The 12,374-nt window shown below is 40.7% G+C and overlaps 2 protein-coding genes across 2 annotated transcripts; one reads left to right on the top strand and one right to left on the bottom strand.

The window, feature by feature from the left end:
- The first annotated feature begins 1,001 nt into the window (after positions 1-1,001).
- Positions 1,002-5,812, top strand: LOC117805940. The gene is made up of 6 exons (XM_034674569.1): positions 1,002-1,885; positions 1,970-2,052; positions 2,248-2,307; positions 2,418-2,501; positions 4,091-4,205; positions 4,313-5,812. Exons 1-6 carry the CDS (start codon positions 1,687-1,689, stop codon positions 4,708-4,710), a joined length of 939 nt encoding a protein of 312 aa, XP_034530460.1. The 5' UTR covers positions 1,002-1,686; the 3' UTR covers positions 4,711-5,812.
- On the bottom strand, positions 5,740-12,374 carry ap5m1 (adaptor related protein complex 5 subunit mu 1). The gene is made up of 8 exons (XM_034674567.1): positions 12,157-12,374; positions 11,391-12,051; positions 11,074-11,301; positions 10,842-10,981; positions 7,928-8,013; positions 7,727-7,839; positions 7,505-7,601; positions 5,740-7,423 (listed from the first exon to the last, which is right to left on the bottom strand). Exons 1-8 carry the CDS (start codon positions 12,222-12,224, stop codon positions 7,341-7,343), a joined length of 1,476 nt encoding a protein of 491 aa, XP_034530458.1. The 5' UTR covers positions 12,225-12,374; the 3' UTR covers positions 5,740-7,340.

Consider the following 12,374-nt stretch of genomic DNA (forward strand, 5'->3'; position numbering starts at 1 on the left):
TTCATATTGATTAATTCTTTGGGGAGACAGAACAGGGGCAAAAAAAATGAAAGGAAAATTAAAAACATGGTTACAGTATCGGTTCGTATTACAGGCTTATTGCCTATGTGCATAATTTTCTTAAAATTGGCAAGCAATAAGCATTTTGGGAGTAACATGAAACGTATAATGCTGCAAAGAGGCCAAGACACTGTCTAAACAGTGGGTGCAGTTATTCAAAAAAATGCTAAGTCATATATAATAACAAAGCAGCCATGTAAGCTGTTTTGCAAGACTGCACTAAATGCTTATTGGAAATGCTAGCATGCTAAAAGGCTTGTACTGCTGGAATGTTGATGTTAAGCTATCACAGTGTTTATCCTCTATCATTAATAGTGGAAATAGTTTTTATTTTAATACCCACTACAATTTGCCAGAATTTGAGCTGAAACTTCAAAGTTAAATTTTTCATGAAACTAAAGTTATTCATATAACTGTCTCTACTATCTTATTATGCCTTTACTAAACAAGGACCATATGCTAACAGCCTGGTGAGCCTGTGGGCTAGTATAATGAGGGTTATGAGCTAAATGCTCAAATTTACTCACATTAAGGTTACAGCTGAACATTGTCCTTATGATAGTACTAAATTAAGTATGAGGGTATGCAACTTTTTCCCTAACTATTTATCTAGATCAAATTTCCCTGAAAAACAAAAAACATTGAACATTTCTGAAATCTACTTTAAACTCTTTGAGCACTCTAGTAAAAAGCGGCTAAATACCGAAATCAATTTCATCTAGCATGAACCATGCATGTCTGCACTCACTTTCAGACTACTTTGTCTTTAGGTATGACTGTTGCCCACATGCTGTTAGCATGGCTAATAACCAAATTATATGATATATACAAAGAGAACCAGACTTTATTAAAACCAAAATTTTATCTGGAAAAAAACACAACCAAAAGGTTCCAATAGAACAGAACAGAAGTTAAAGAGAAATTAAAGGGTTCTGATGAACAGTAGAAATTAGGCTACTACCTGACATGCTCCATGTCTGACCCACCTTTGTAACAATGTTTGTTTTCCCTGGCGGTTTTCTGAGCACTTCCTATTTCCAACTGAGTTAACTATTTCCCCGAGTGCCTGTCTGTCTCCTCACCCCTCTGGGCTTTCAGATATGGATGGGGCACAGGAAAAAAAAAAGACTCTTTCAAGCATTAACTTATGCGTTACAAAGTAACCTGTAGGGAGAGTTTCCATAGAAACCTAGCTCATTATAATGAGACAAGTATGAAGGCAGGAATGGAGTACACACCTACTGTTTAAACTGCCTACAAAAGTGTTTGTTCCATTCACGCTTAAACACCTGGAAGAGATGCTTCAGGACAAACATTAAGTTTATCAGCAGGGAAGATTTAAAGAGCCGGATTTGTTTAGGAGCAGCTACTACAAATGGAACCAGTGGAGTCGATATAAAAGGTGATGTTATCCTGTAACTAACCACGGTTTTTTTATGGGAGAAGTCAAAGGAATCCACACATGAAGGGATAGAGTAAAACTAGTGGACCTACAACAGAGAAAACATTTAAAAGGTCAGATTAGTATATTCAATCAATAGTAAATTTGAAGAAAGAAAACTTGCTTGAAAATGTTCACATCTTTAAGTATTTCAACAAATCAGCATAAGGACAGGGATCGGGACAATGGGCTCCACAAGCTCCCGACCCAGGCTGCATAAAGTAGCTCCATGTAACAGCCAGCAAGAAGAAGGGGACCAGCTGAGACCCCAATGGACCCTCCCTGCCCTGCCAGTCAGTGCTGAGCAGTCGTCTGGATCTCTGGGACAGAAGAAGACAACCTTACCTCCACTTAAACAAGAAATAACTCTTTCCACACTCTCAGGTGAGTAAGCTGCCTGTCTCTTTAATTCTCCCCCTGGCTCATTATTTCTGTGTTGTGATTCAGTGTGCATGTGTGTGCTGTTAGAACCATGCTTTACAGGAAACATCCCTCCAAAGCAAAGCAACCATTCAAGCATCATTCACTCCCATCCACCCAGAAGACCCCAGGTTAGCACGGCAAAATTGGCTGCCCGATGTAATTTTATTAGTTATACCAGGGGGTTCTTGCTGCCTGATTTAAATGAGAAGTTCCTCATCTGTTCAATCCTGTGCTGAGACTCTGACAGACATAATTCTAAATCAGTGTTTCTGACTGGTTGTGATTTTTTATAACCCAGACATCACATCATTATCTCCTCTCAGGCACTGCAACCGCTGGCTGTTCAAATTGGCACACCAAGCACTGCCAATCAATTTTCAATGGTAAAAACAAAAAAAAAAACTGGGAAAAATATTGAAACCGAGTGTTCCAGTGAAGCCAACCGTATGCCTTCACAAAACCCAATAAAGAAATATCATGGTTTTGATTTCAGGGGAGGGGCTGCAGAGATGGGGGTGTCCAGCAGTTTTCTACAACCGGCCCGGCAGGAATCAGCGGCACCAGCCGAATGACTCAGGTAAAACATCTTGACAAAGTACCTAAGAGCGGAAGTGCATCTATAACATCAATAATTCATTTTTTTATTGAGGGAAAATTAAAGTGTGCAGCGGAGCTTGAGAGGAATGGAGGGATAGAGGAAGACCAGGTGGAAAGAGGGAGAGAGAGAAAGAGGAGGGACAGATGTAAGCTGTGATTGTAGGCTTTTTCAGTCCCTGTGGATCTGATTAAAGTGTAGCTGGATTGGAAAGTAGGGTGGTATAAAGCTATGACTAGCCCTCAGTGGGATCTGGTTTGCAGGGGACAGTACACTCATAGTTACAAAGGAAAGGGTAGTCTTGATAGTCACATGATTCTTTGTTTAGTTTTAATTCCTGGAGCTATTTTGCCAAAACTTTAAATCACATGAAAGATTTCTACTTATCTTCATGTATGTGTAAGACAGAGTAAAGGAGTAGATGCATACTTGCACTCATGTATAAGTAAAATGAATAGCAGTTAATTGGTATAAATTATCATAGGTCATAATTGTGATCGATACAATCTTACACATAAATTACATTAGTGTTTTGTAATACTGATGTTAATCTTAACTGAAGGATTGGAGTGTCTCGAAAGGTCACATGATAAATGTAGAGGTTTGTGAGATGATAAATGGGTCGGGAAAGAAGAAAAGAAAAGTGTCCCAAGCTGCTTCTTTGTAAGCAGACACATCCAAAGGCCTTGGGAACACATTTATTGATTTGTACCAAGGGACTGTCATGTTTTAATCTAGGAGTCATTTTTTATCTAGCTAACCAGTTCCTGCTTCCACCACCTAAGACATTAATAAACTAAGAACTTCACAGTCTACTACAGAAAAGAAGATGTTCATACTCGGTCTTATCTCATCCCGCATTGATTATTGTAACGCTCCTTTCACCTCTCTCAGCATGTCTGCCCTAACCGCCTACAGTCGATACAGAACGCCGCTGCATGAATACTCACCAGGTCAAACAAATGGTCACACATCACTCCGGTGCTGAAATCTCTTCACTGGCTCTCCATGGCTGATAGGATTATATCTAAAATTCTCACCTTTACTTCTTGAGCCCTTCGTGCTCAGGCCTTCAGACTCGAAGGGATTCAGTTTTTGAAGCCGTAGCACCAAAACTTTGGAAGTCTCTGTTTACATCTTTAACCGACTCTGACTCTGAGTTCTACTGAGTCTTTAAAAATGATGATTAAATATGAATCTTCTTGGACAGGCATACTGGTAATCATACACCCTCAGTCTGCTGCTGTGAATGATCTGTTTTTATTGCACCATTTATGGTGCATGGTTATTGCATTGTTGGTCTCACAGGATCTTTATTATGTGGCTCAGAGAGCTTGCCTTATGTTTATGTTTTTATTTATGTATACTGTATTTTATTGATGTGACTATTGTCTGTGAAAATCACACAGTATAAATATGGTTAACTTACTTTTATGTACCACATTGAATCTGAAAAAGCTGCATCTACTATTTCCAAATGCAGCTGAGGATGAAGAACCTCATATCCCTTTGAACATAAAATAAAAATACTCACCACTGCTGTCTCTCTTATGTCTCTGTGGCCCTTCCAGGCTGGGTTTCTGGAGGCCCAGATGGCGCTCACTCAACAGGATCACCGACTTCGACGAGGTCACCTCCGACAAGCCAGAGAGCTGAGAAGACATAAGGTTGTCTACACAGCTAATGGTATGAATACAAGTTAATATTCATACTAGAAAATATGATGCGCTGTGTTGTCTGAATACGATTATTAGTTGATACTAATACTTTAGTTCTGTCATGTGGCTCTTAAGTTGGAAATCCAGATGAGATCCAGAGGCTAAAACTTGTAAGAAGAACCACAGAGAGGGACATCTTCTATGATGAGGCCACAGGAGAACGTTTAGACCCCAGTTGCCTTCTGGACCCAGAATATCTGCCACAACTCAGAGAAGAACAGCAAAGCCAGACAAACAAACAACTCCTGTGCAGAGGAGACAGGATCCACAAGAATCAAGCTAAGGGTCCAAGAAACAGAGAGGAAGGAACTCTACAGACTGAATTCACGGGGCTGTCTTTGGACAAAAACCTTTCATGGACATCTGAAAAGGAAAGAAAAGGAGTAGATGAGAGCGAGGAAAGACAGAGTGCAAGCTGGATGCAGCCTGAGTTTATGAGTAACTGTGATGCCAGGAAAAGGTGGTTCTTCTAACTGGACTAAAAACACATTTGTTTGGATGTATCAAACAACAGAGAACAGAGAGGAAATTAAAAACATACAGTCTGGTTACACAAATGTATCACATAAATACACAATGCAGCATCTCAGTCAGAGACACTTTCCGAAAAAAAAGATGTTCATATCGAATATAATGTAGTTATGGTCTTTGCAGTAGGATCAGATACACGTGCAATATGAACAAACTCTCTAGGTTTGGGACAGTTCTTAGGTGAAGTTGTGGTGCCCTCTAGGGGTGAAAGTAATGCACTAAAGTGTCAAAAACTACTGTTGAGAACGTGAGTCTGAAGCTCTTTTTGCCATCTCATCATAATAATAGTAAACAAGCAAAACACGTGTTATATTGATTTAAAATAATTGGGATTCAAATCATCCGTCCTCAAAGCTCCTGATCTGTCACCGGGTAATTGTTGTAGAAATTAGTTGAAGAGAATCCTTCAGTATCCAAAGATATCCTCTTGTTAGAGAAGATGTGCAGCTCTTGAGGAATAATTAGATTGAAAACAGGATGCTGCTAATTGCACTGTCACTATTCAAGTGGTCTCCCTTAGGCCGGCTCTTAGCGGGTATAGAGAGTCTGAGAGAGGAACTGGAATCAAACCAAACACCTGAGGCCACAGTGGCCGACTAAAGCCTGATCTTCAGGCATGGTGCATTAGAAGAACATTGCTGGGATCACATCGCGCAGCAGGGGCCCAGACAGGAATTCAATGACAAAAGATTATCCAGCAGTGGTTAAGTAGAGGTATTTCAATAGAAGAAATAAGCATTAAACTGCATTAAAGAAATCAAAGCAGTCCAACATTGACTTTGTTGTGCTCTACCACTGGGTGTCATTATTGGGCTGAGGGACACAGTGAAGTTACAATCTTGCAGTAATGTAGAGAACAGCTGTAGTAATATAGTAGTGCAGTAAATGTGCATTTGGAGCTTGTTTTGAATATTTAAAGATACACTACATCACAGTTTGGCCACATGATTTAACACAATCAACACAGATGATCACTTTCACAATTTATTTTTGCCCATGTGAGTCATATTTTTTCATGATTGTACAAAAATGTCCGTTCATTTCCTGTATGTGTGTAAAAAAGTGGAAACAGTGATTAAATAAATAAAAACAAATGATTCAGACAAACACTGATACTAAAGATCCAAAGGTATGATCTGAAGGCACTGGAGCATAGCATCACATTAAAACGAGTCCTTGTACTTAACCATCCATTCAATCAACAAAGCAAAGTCTGCCAGTGAGAGGCCACTGACTGCAGACTTCAGGAGCCAGACTGACCACATATTGGGATACTGAGGAGATTTAGAGTGGCCCAAGTCCTCAAAAAAAAATTCTACTTTTCCAGTTCGCTAGCCACACACACTGGGCCTTAAAGCCAAATCACGGTGGAGGGGGAGAGCCGAGAGGTCTCGGTGTCTGCCACTCCGTCCTGCTACATAAAAAGAAGGTGAAGGATGCCGTGTGAGCAATTGGTTCCAATTGACAGAGGATTGGTCATGGTCAGCCTTCTGAGTGGAAATCCACGTGAGAATGTAGCGTTTGGACCAGCAAGGGGCACAAGAGGCCAACAGCAGACAATGAGGGCACTCAGAGGAGTCTGGCTGCTGGGGAATCGTGGGCCACAATCTCCTCCGATTTAACCCTTCATCTACTGGTTATTCTTTTAACTTTAACTCTGAGGTGAGGCTTTCACAGTGGAACAGGGTGTAACAGAGATAGTATAAAACTTGACATAGTCCATGTAAAGTGATTGCAAGAACAAAGGTATTGACCACAAAGAGAGGTCTTTCCTGAACCTTGTGACACATTTAAAATAATTCAATAATTAACTGAGTTGAAGCACCTTTGCAACCTCAAGAGGCAACCATCTTTGTGACTTCCGTCCTTGTGACTTTTTCACCAATTAGGCAGGTACTGCTCTCTGAATGGGACAGACTGCTTTCAAGTCTCAGAGGGCCAGAGGGTCAGTGCTCAATCACAGTCTGCTTAGAGAGGTTGTGTGTTTGAACCAGCCACTAGTTGACAGGGCGGGGATGAGGTCAAAAGGGAGGGGAGGATTGGGGGGGACTCCTGCCAGTTTTAAAAGAGGAGCCTTTTGTAGCCAAGACACTGGCCAGAGCTGCCTGGTCTTTCACAGCCTAGCCGCCCCTCTCGTCCAGGCCCACAACAGCTGATGACAAGGCCCCAGCTGCTAATTATCCGGCTGATGGAGAGTCACTGAAGTGGGACTGTCAGAGCGAGGGGTGGCCCTTGTGTCTGCAATGGGATAAATCAGAGGGAGGGTGAGGGTCGGGGGATAAAAGAAGTTGGACTACAGGGGAAGGTATCTGAGAGAGGAAAGTATCTATCCATCAGCAGAATCAAAACTTCTATCTGTCAAAACTTGCTCGATGAAAGCTAAGTTATGCAGGCATTTACAAGTTAGTGCTAAAAATGTAAAATTGTCTTCTTTTTTTTTCTTTTTTTTTTACAATGCTCCAATTTTTTAACCTACTTGGTAACAAAATGATTGTAACAAATGAGTTTTATTGGGTCACATTTCCAGTTTGAGCTGTTGTCATCAATCACACAGTAATGATCTCTCCAGATATTAAAGCATCATCTGCCCTGAGGATACCGGAGCAGTTCCTGTTGAATTCCATAGAAAGTACTCTTTGGAAAGAAGTTCCCGTGCTGAAAATAAAACAGAGAGATTATGATTTTGATTTCGGAAAAGTTTCACACAACACATATTCAGATTTACACGAAGCTTACATGTTAAAATCCGCGGTTTTGCAGAGGAATAAACCTGCACTGAATGCTGGTCCACACAGCACCCAGAGAGCGTCATGTCAGGCACTTTGAAATACAACTGTGAAGATAAAACAAATTGGCTGCATCAAGGTGTAGCTTTGATTAAACAAAATGAATCATGAACCTTAAGTCTGCACAATTATTTTCTTTTTGATTATTTAATCAACATAGATTTGAACTCACTTTGACATAGGCTGTGAGTCCTATGCAGAGGGGATCAGTGGGTCCTGGTGTTGGCCCAGAAAAGCTGATCTTGCCTTCCATCGTGACCTCACGAGATTTAGGGAACTTTTGTCCTATACATTAGTGAAGGGAAAAGTACTCATAAGCTTTTTTTTCAAATACACATATGCATCAAAGGATGTTTAAGAGCACAGTGCCTACCCAGACCCCAGACCAGCAGGTTCTTCTCCTTTGAAACATCCAGTTGTCCAGAGCTCACCTTTACATCCACAACACCCATTTGATCCCTGCACAACATGCAGAATCCACATGTGTTAGCACAGTGGTTGCTAATCAAAGTCAACCACTTTAAACAGTTTTTTTAAACAGATATTTTAAAATGCAGGTAGCTAATAAAAAGAGGTTTGACCTTGAAATATCATGATTCTATTCTCTCTGCTCCATAAAAAAACATGCAGGAAAAGACTACTGTAGCTACATTTCTGGAAAGAACTTGACAACTAAATAGTCACAACATGTGACTGACTTTTGTGTAAGGCAAACAGATTAGGTGATTGTGCTTATTTATTTTATTGGGTTTATTACTTTGGTGTTCAAAGGGCTCATTTATTCAGCGTAGGTGAGACACAGTACTGAACGACATACAGTTGAAGATTTCATAGATAGGGATGCAGCCCTAATGCTCAATAAACATGAGGATACATGACACTATTAATAATCAAGTAAAAAAATTTTCTCAGAAAATATATCACTGAAAATGTGCCACCAATGTCATAACTGTTGTGTATTTTACCTTAGTGTGCAAGTATATGTGTGCATCACTAGTGACAAAACTTTTCAAACCTGCTTGAAAACTCTATTTGTGATTTTACTGCTATATCTTTTTTTTTTTTTTAAAAGATGTTTACAAAGACATATTGATGTCTTAAAGATGCATTCAGTTCTTCATAAGAAGACATATTTATCAATCTTGTGACCTTAACCCTACAATGAACGGTGATCTTGAAAAAAGGATGAGGATGAAAATCTCAAGACTGCACAGGTTGTGAGGACTTAAAACTTTTTGTTGTACAGGAAAGAAAACACTGGCAAACTATTTAAATGCAACTTACAGGTTGGAGACCCCAGTGAATGTGTAAGTGTAGGAAAATGATTTTAAAGTTTTTATTCAATGAAATTCATGAATTAACACACTACACTACCTTCTGGAGTCATTTTTGCCAGTTTTATTTTACTCCCATGTTAAAATCACAACTTGATGTGATGTAGCATAAGAGAGTCACGCTGGTTAAGCTATTGTTTAAAATTAATAAATATGGGTCTAAAAGCTAGTTTCGTCAATAAAGAGGAAGAAAATGTTTATTCTATTTGCATACGACAGACCTCAAGCTTTTAACTACCTGTTAGAAGTCAAAGAGAGTAGAAACAGGACAGGATTAGGAGACATAGTGGCCACAGGAGAGACATGAAGTTGAGGAGCAATGAGACCCAGCGGAGAAGTGTGGTGAGTGATCAGAGTTAGCTAACAATATCTAAAAGTGTGTTCACATTATAGGTTGTTAGTTTATAATAATGCAGTGAAGATACAGATGATTTAAAAAAGTGACAAGCAGATATAACATGCACTAGGGATGTACATTTTAAGTATTTTCCGTGATCGATTTTTGGAAATGTTAACGATCAATTATCGATTCATTGATAAAAAAAAACATTATTATTCTTACGTCAAAAACTATGCCAAATACGTTGTTTTCCCCCTAAATTTTATTTTCTACAGCAACAAAATGCAAATAACTGACGGGATTGAATACGGGCACACGTTTGACACGCAGAATATCAACGATCAGGCTCATTAAAATATTCTCCGCGGACATAATCTTATAAAGTGAAGGCTCATAATACTAATAGAAAAGTACTTCAGACTCACAGAGTCCAGTTTTCTGTCTACTCGTTCTTATTGAGAAAAATAAACATGTGTATTCGGTCAGGTGTCAGCCAGGAGAGCAACCGGGTCATAATCAGCCCCGCTGGAGAAAAGCTCAGACGGCTCTGATGTTGCTGATCTGTAAACGTAGCGTACCAGAATTTCCCACCTGTCTGTTGCCTTCGTATCCAAAGTTGGGAAATATCCTGTTTAAAGCTGTCAACCTTTGTGTCAGTGTTGTTGTTGGCAGCAGTTTTGTATTGATCCTCTTTTTAAAAAGCGCACGTGGAGACCTGACGCACAGCCGCAGCCTCCAGCTGCGCGTCTCCGCTGTGCGCAACACCTTTAACAGCTGATTCACATCTAAACATACTTTAAACTTAAAACACCTCCCTGATAGATGAGTGTAATATGAGACCACATGTTGTTTGTTCCACGTGACGGAAAATTGATAACAAAAATGTGTGTTTCGAGTAATTTCTTAACAATCAATTAATCGATAATCGATTAATTGTGGTCATCCCTAACATGCACCTGTTTGTGTAATTGTCTTTGTCAAGATGTCTTACTTGGTAATGGCCCAATCTTCCCTGTATCTCCATCCAGTCCACTAAATGTTTTAATATGTGATCTGTGTCCACATGCTTTATTTTAAACCATTGGAGATGAAATCTGTGAGCAGTTCGCTGGAGTCCATGATAAATCATTGTGGTGAAGACACAGACATTTTGTAACATGGATCGGTGTGTTTATCACGCAGATTATGTTGTCTATTTTTTCCACTATAATCAAAGAAGCCAGTCTGCAATTTAGACCTTATTTTTAACAGATAAAAAGTAGAATTGAAAAGGAATCATCATGCTTATTAACAATGTTTTATTTAACTTTGTCACTTTGTCTTTTTAAAGGTTTTGAAGGCTCATGAAAGTGCAGTAAGAGAGACAGACGGACAGAGGAAGATACAGTGAAGGAGATACAGTGATGACTGTGTCCTAATACTTTCTTTTATTGGTGTTTGTTTCATAATTGTCCCTAGTCTTTTTTCTCTAAATCTGCACCCTTATGTCTTGTAAAAGATACAGAAAATATCGATAACTTTCTCGGGAGCTATTTTCAGACAAAGTTAGGTATTAATGTTGTAAAAACTTAAGCCTGCAAGTTGCAAAGACAACATCCTCTTGTGCTGCTTACCTGTTAAAGAATGGCAGGTGTGCTTCACAGTAGTCAAAATTGTTCTTCACACTCTCGTGCAGCTTGAGTGTGACCGACACACGCAGCTGGTTCTCTTCTTCCTTCAGTTGATACAAACCGAGGATAGGGGGAACAGGGACCTGATGGAAGAATAACAGGAATCCCTTACTTGAGACATAAGCATCATGGTATGGGATTTAAGGTATGACAGTAGAGGTATGTGTTTCTAGACCTGAGATGTATAGCTGCATAGTCTGAAAGGCTCCAGAGGAGGGGAGAAGGGGAACTTATATGGCCCTGAGAACGCTGAGCCATCATAGTTGTCCACACTGCTGGCAGTGAGGATACTGGAGTCCAGTGAGGTGACACAGGGATGAACCAGGATGTCCTGTAGTGGAGAACCATTTGGTGGTAGTGTGAGGGTCACTGTCACGTTTGGGAGTATCCCCTCCACTTCGCACTGTTGACAAAAGGACAATAAAGATAATTAAAGCATAATAATAATAAAAACAATAACCTCATTTGCTTTCTTTTCCACAATGCTCTTACTTTGCATGTCACAGTGCCAAAAACATCCCACAGGTCCTGTCTGCTTCTGTTACCATACTGCATGGAGCGCACTGTCTCCATCAGTGCTACGTTCACCACAGCTCTGCCCCGATGGAGCCCGGTCTTCCATGCTGGCTGTTTCTGGTTTCCTGTAGGAGCAGGCACTGAGGGAGTAGCAGGTGACCCCAGTAGTGGCACATCCAGGGGTGTGCCTAAAGGACAAATCTGCAGGAGTACAGATGGCAGCATGGCCAGGCGAGAGGCCAGACCCTCACTGTCAGTTTTACCCCCAGAGGAGAGGAGAAAAGTCTGCAAACCTGCGAGGAGTGAGAGCCCCTGAGAGACAGACAGCAGGTTGGAAAGGGGAGGGCGTGAATCAGGAGGGGCATCCACTAAAGGCAGGCAAGCCAGAATGAGAGGACCCTGTAATATGGCCAACATTGGCCATAGTACCCCCTTTTCAGGACTGTCCACACGCAGTTCCAGGGCTGGTGATCGTTGACGATTCAGGCAATCATCTCTGACAGCTACATAGGGCTTGTCTAAGTCTGAAAGGCCCAGCTCAGTGAGCAGGAGCTGCAGCACAGTGTTTTCCTCTGGGACAGCTACATATGAGGACCCAGCCAGGCACTTTGCACGGTGCTCCACAGTCGCAAACCTCCTATGAGGGGAGACACAGAGCAACAATATTCTGCAGGCTGCAAGCAAGATCAAAGCAGACTATGTGTGACATTACTGTGCGATTTTAAATAATACAAATACATACCTTGAAAAGCGTACTGATACATTTTCTCCCTTCTCGTGAGAAATAATCCACAAAGCTCGCACACTCATCTGTCCGGCTTCACTAAAACTCTCAATTTACAAATGATTCTGTTATAATAGTACTTGCATGTTATCATTAACCCAAGCAGTCCTCCAGAATTTGGCTAACGCTGCCACCCACTTCCTGCTGTTGTCTCATGTGACAGCAGACACCAATCA

The sequence above is a fragment of the Notolabrus celidotus genome, chromosome 22 (assembly GCF_009762535.1).
Source record: "Notolabrus celidotus isolate fNotCel1 chromosome 22, fNotCel1.pri, whole genome shotgun sequence".
Lineage (NCBI taxonomy): Eukaryota > Metazoa > Chordata > Actinopteri > Labriformes > Labridae > Notolabrus > Notolabrus celidotus.

What these genes read in the sequence shown, in the direction of transcription:
- LOC117805940 (XM_034674569.1), top strand. Translation starts at nt 1,687, where the DNA reads ATGGGCTCCACAAGCTCCCGACCCAGGCTGCATAAAGTAGCTCCATGT. An exon ending in ATCCACCCAGAAGACCCCAG is followed by an intron (nt 2,053 to 2,247) that starts GTTAGCACGGCA and finishes ATCTCCTCTCAG; the next exon opens with GCACTGCAACCGCTGGCTGT. An exon ending in GCACCAGCCGAATGACTCAG is followed by an intron (nt 2,502 to 4,090) that starts GTAAAACATCTT and finishes TGGCCCTTCCAG; the next exon opens with GCTGGGTTTCTGGAGGCCCA.
- ap5m1 (XM_034674567.1), bottom strand. Translation starts at nt 12,224, where the DNA reads ATGAGTGTGCGAGCTTTGTGGATTATTTCTCACGAGAAGGGAGAAAAT. An exon ending in TTGGCACTGTGACATGCAAA is followed by an intron (nt 11,302 to 11,390) that starts GTAAGAGCATTG and finishes TTTTGTCAACAG; the next exon opens with TGCGAAGTGGAGGGGATACT. An exon ending in GACTCACAGCCTATGTCAAA is followed by an intron (nt 7,602 to 7,726) that starts GTGAGTTCAAAT and finishes TTATCTTCACAG; the next exon opens with TTGTATTTCAAAGTGCCTGA.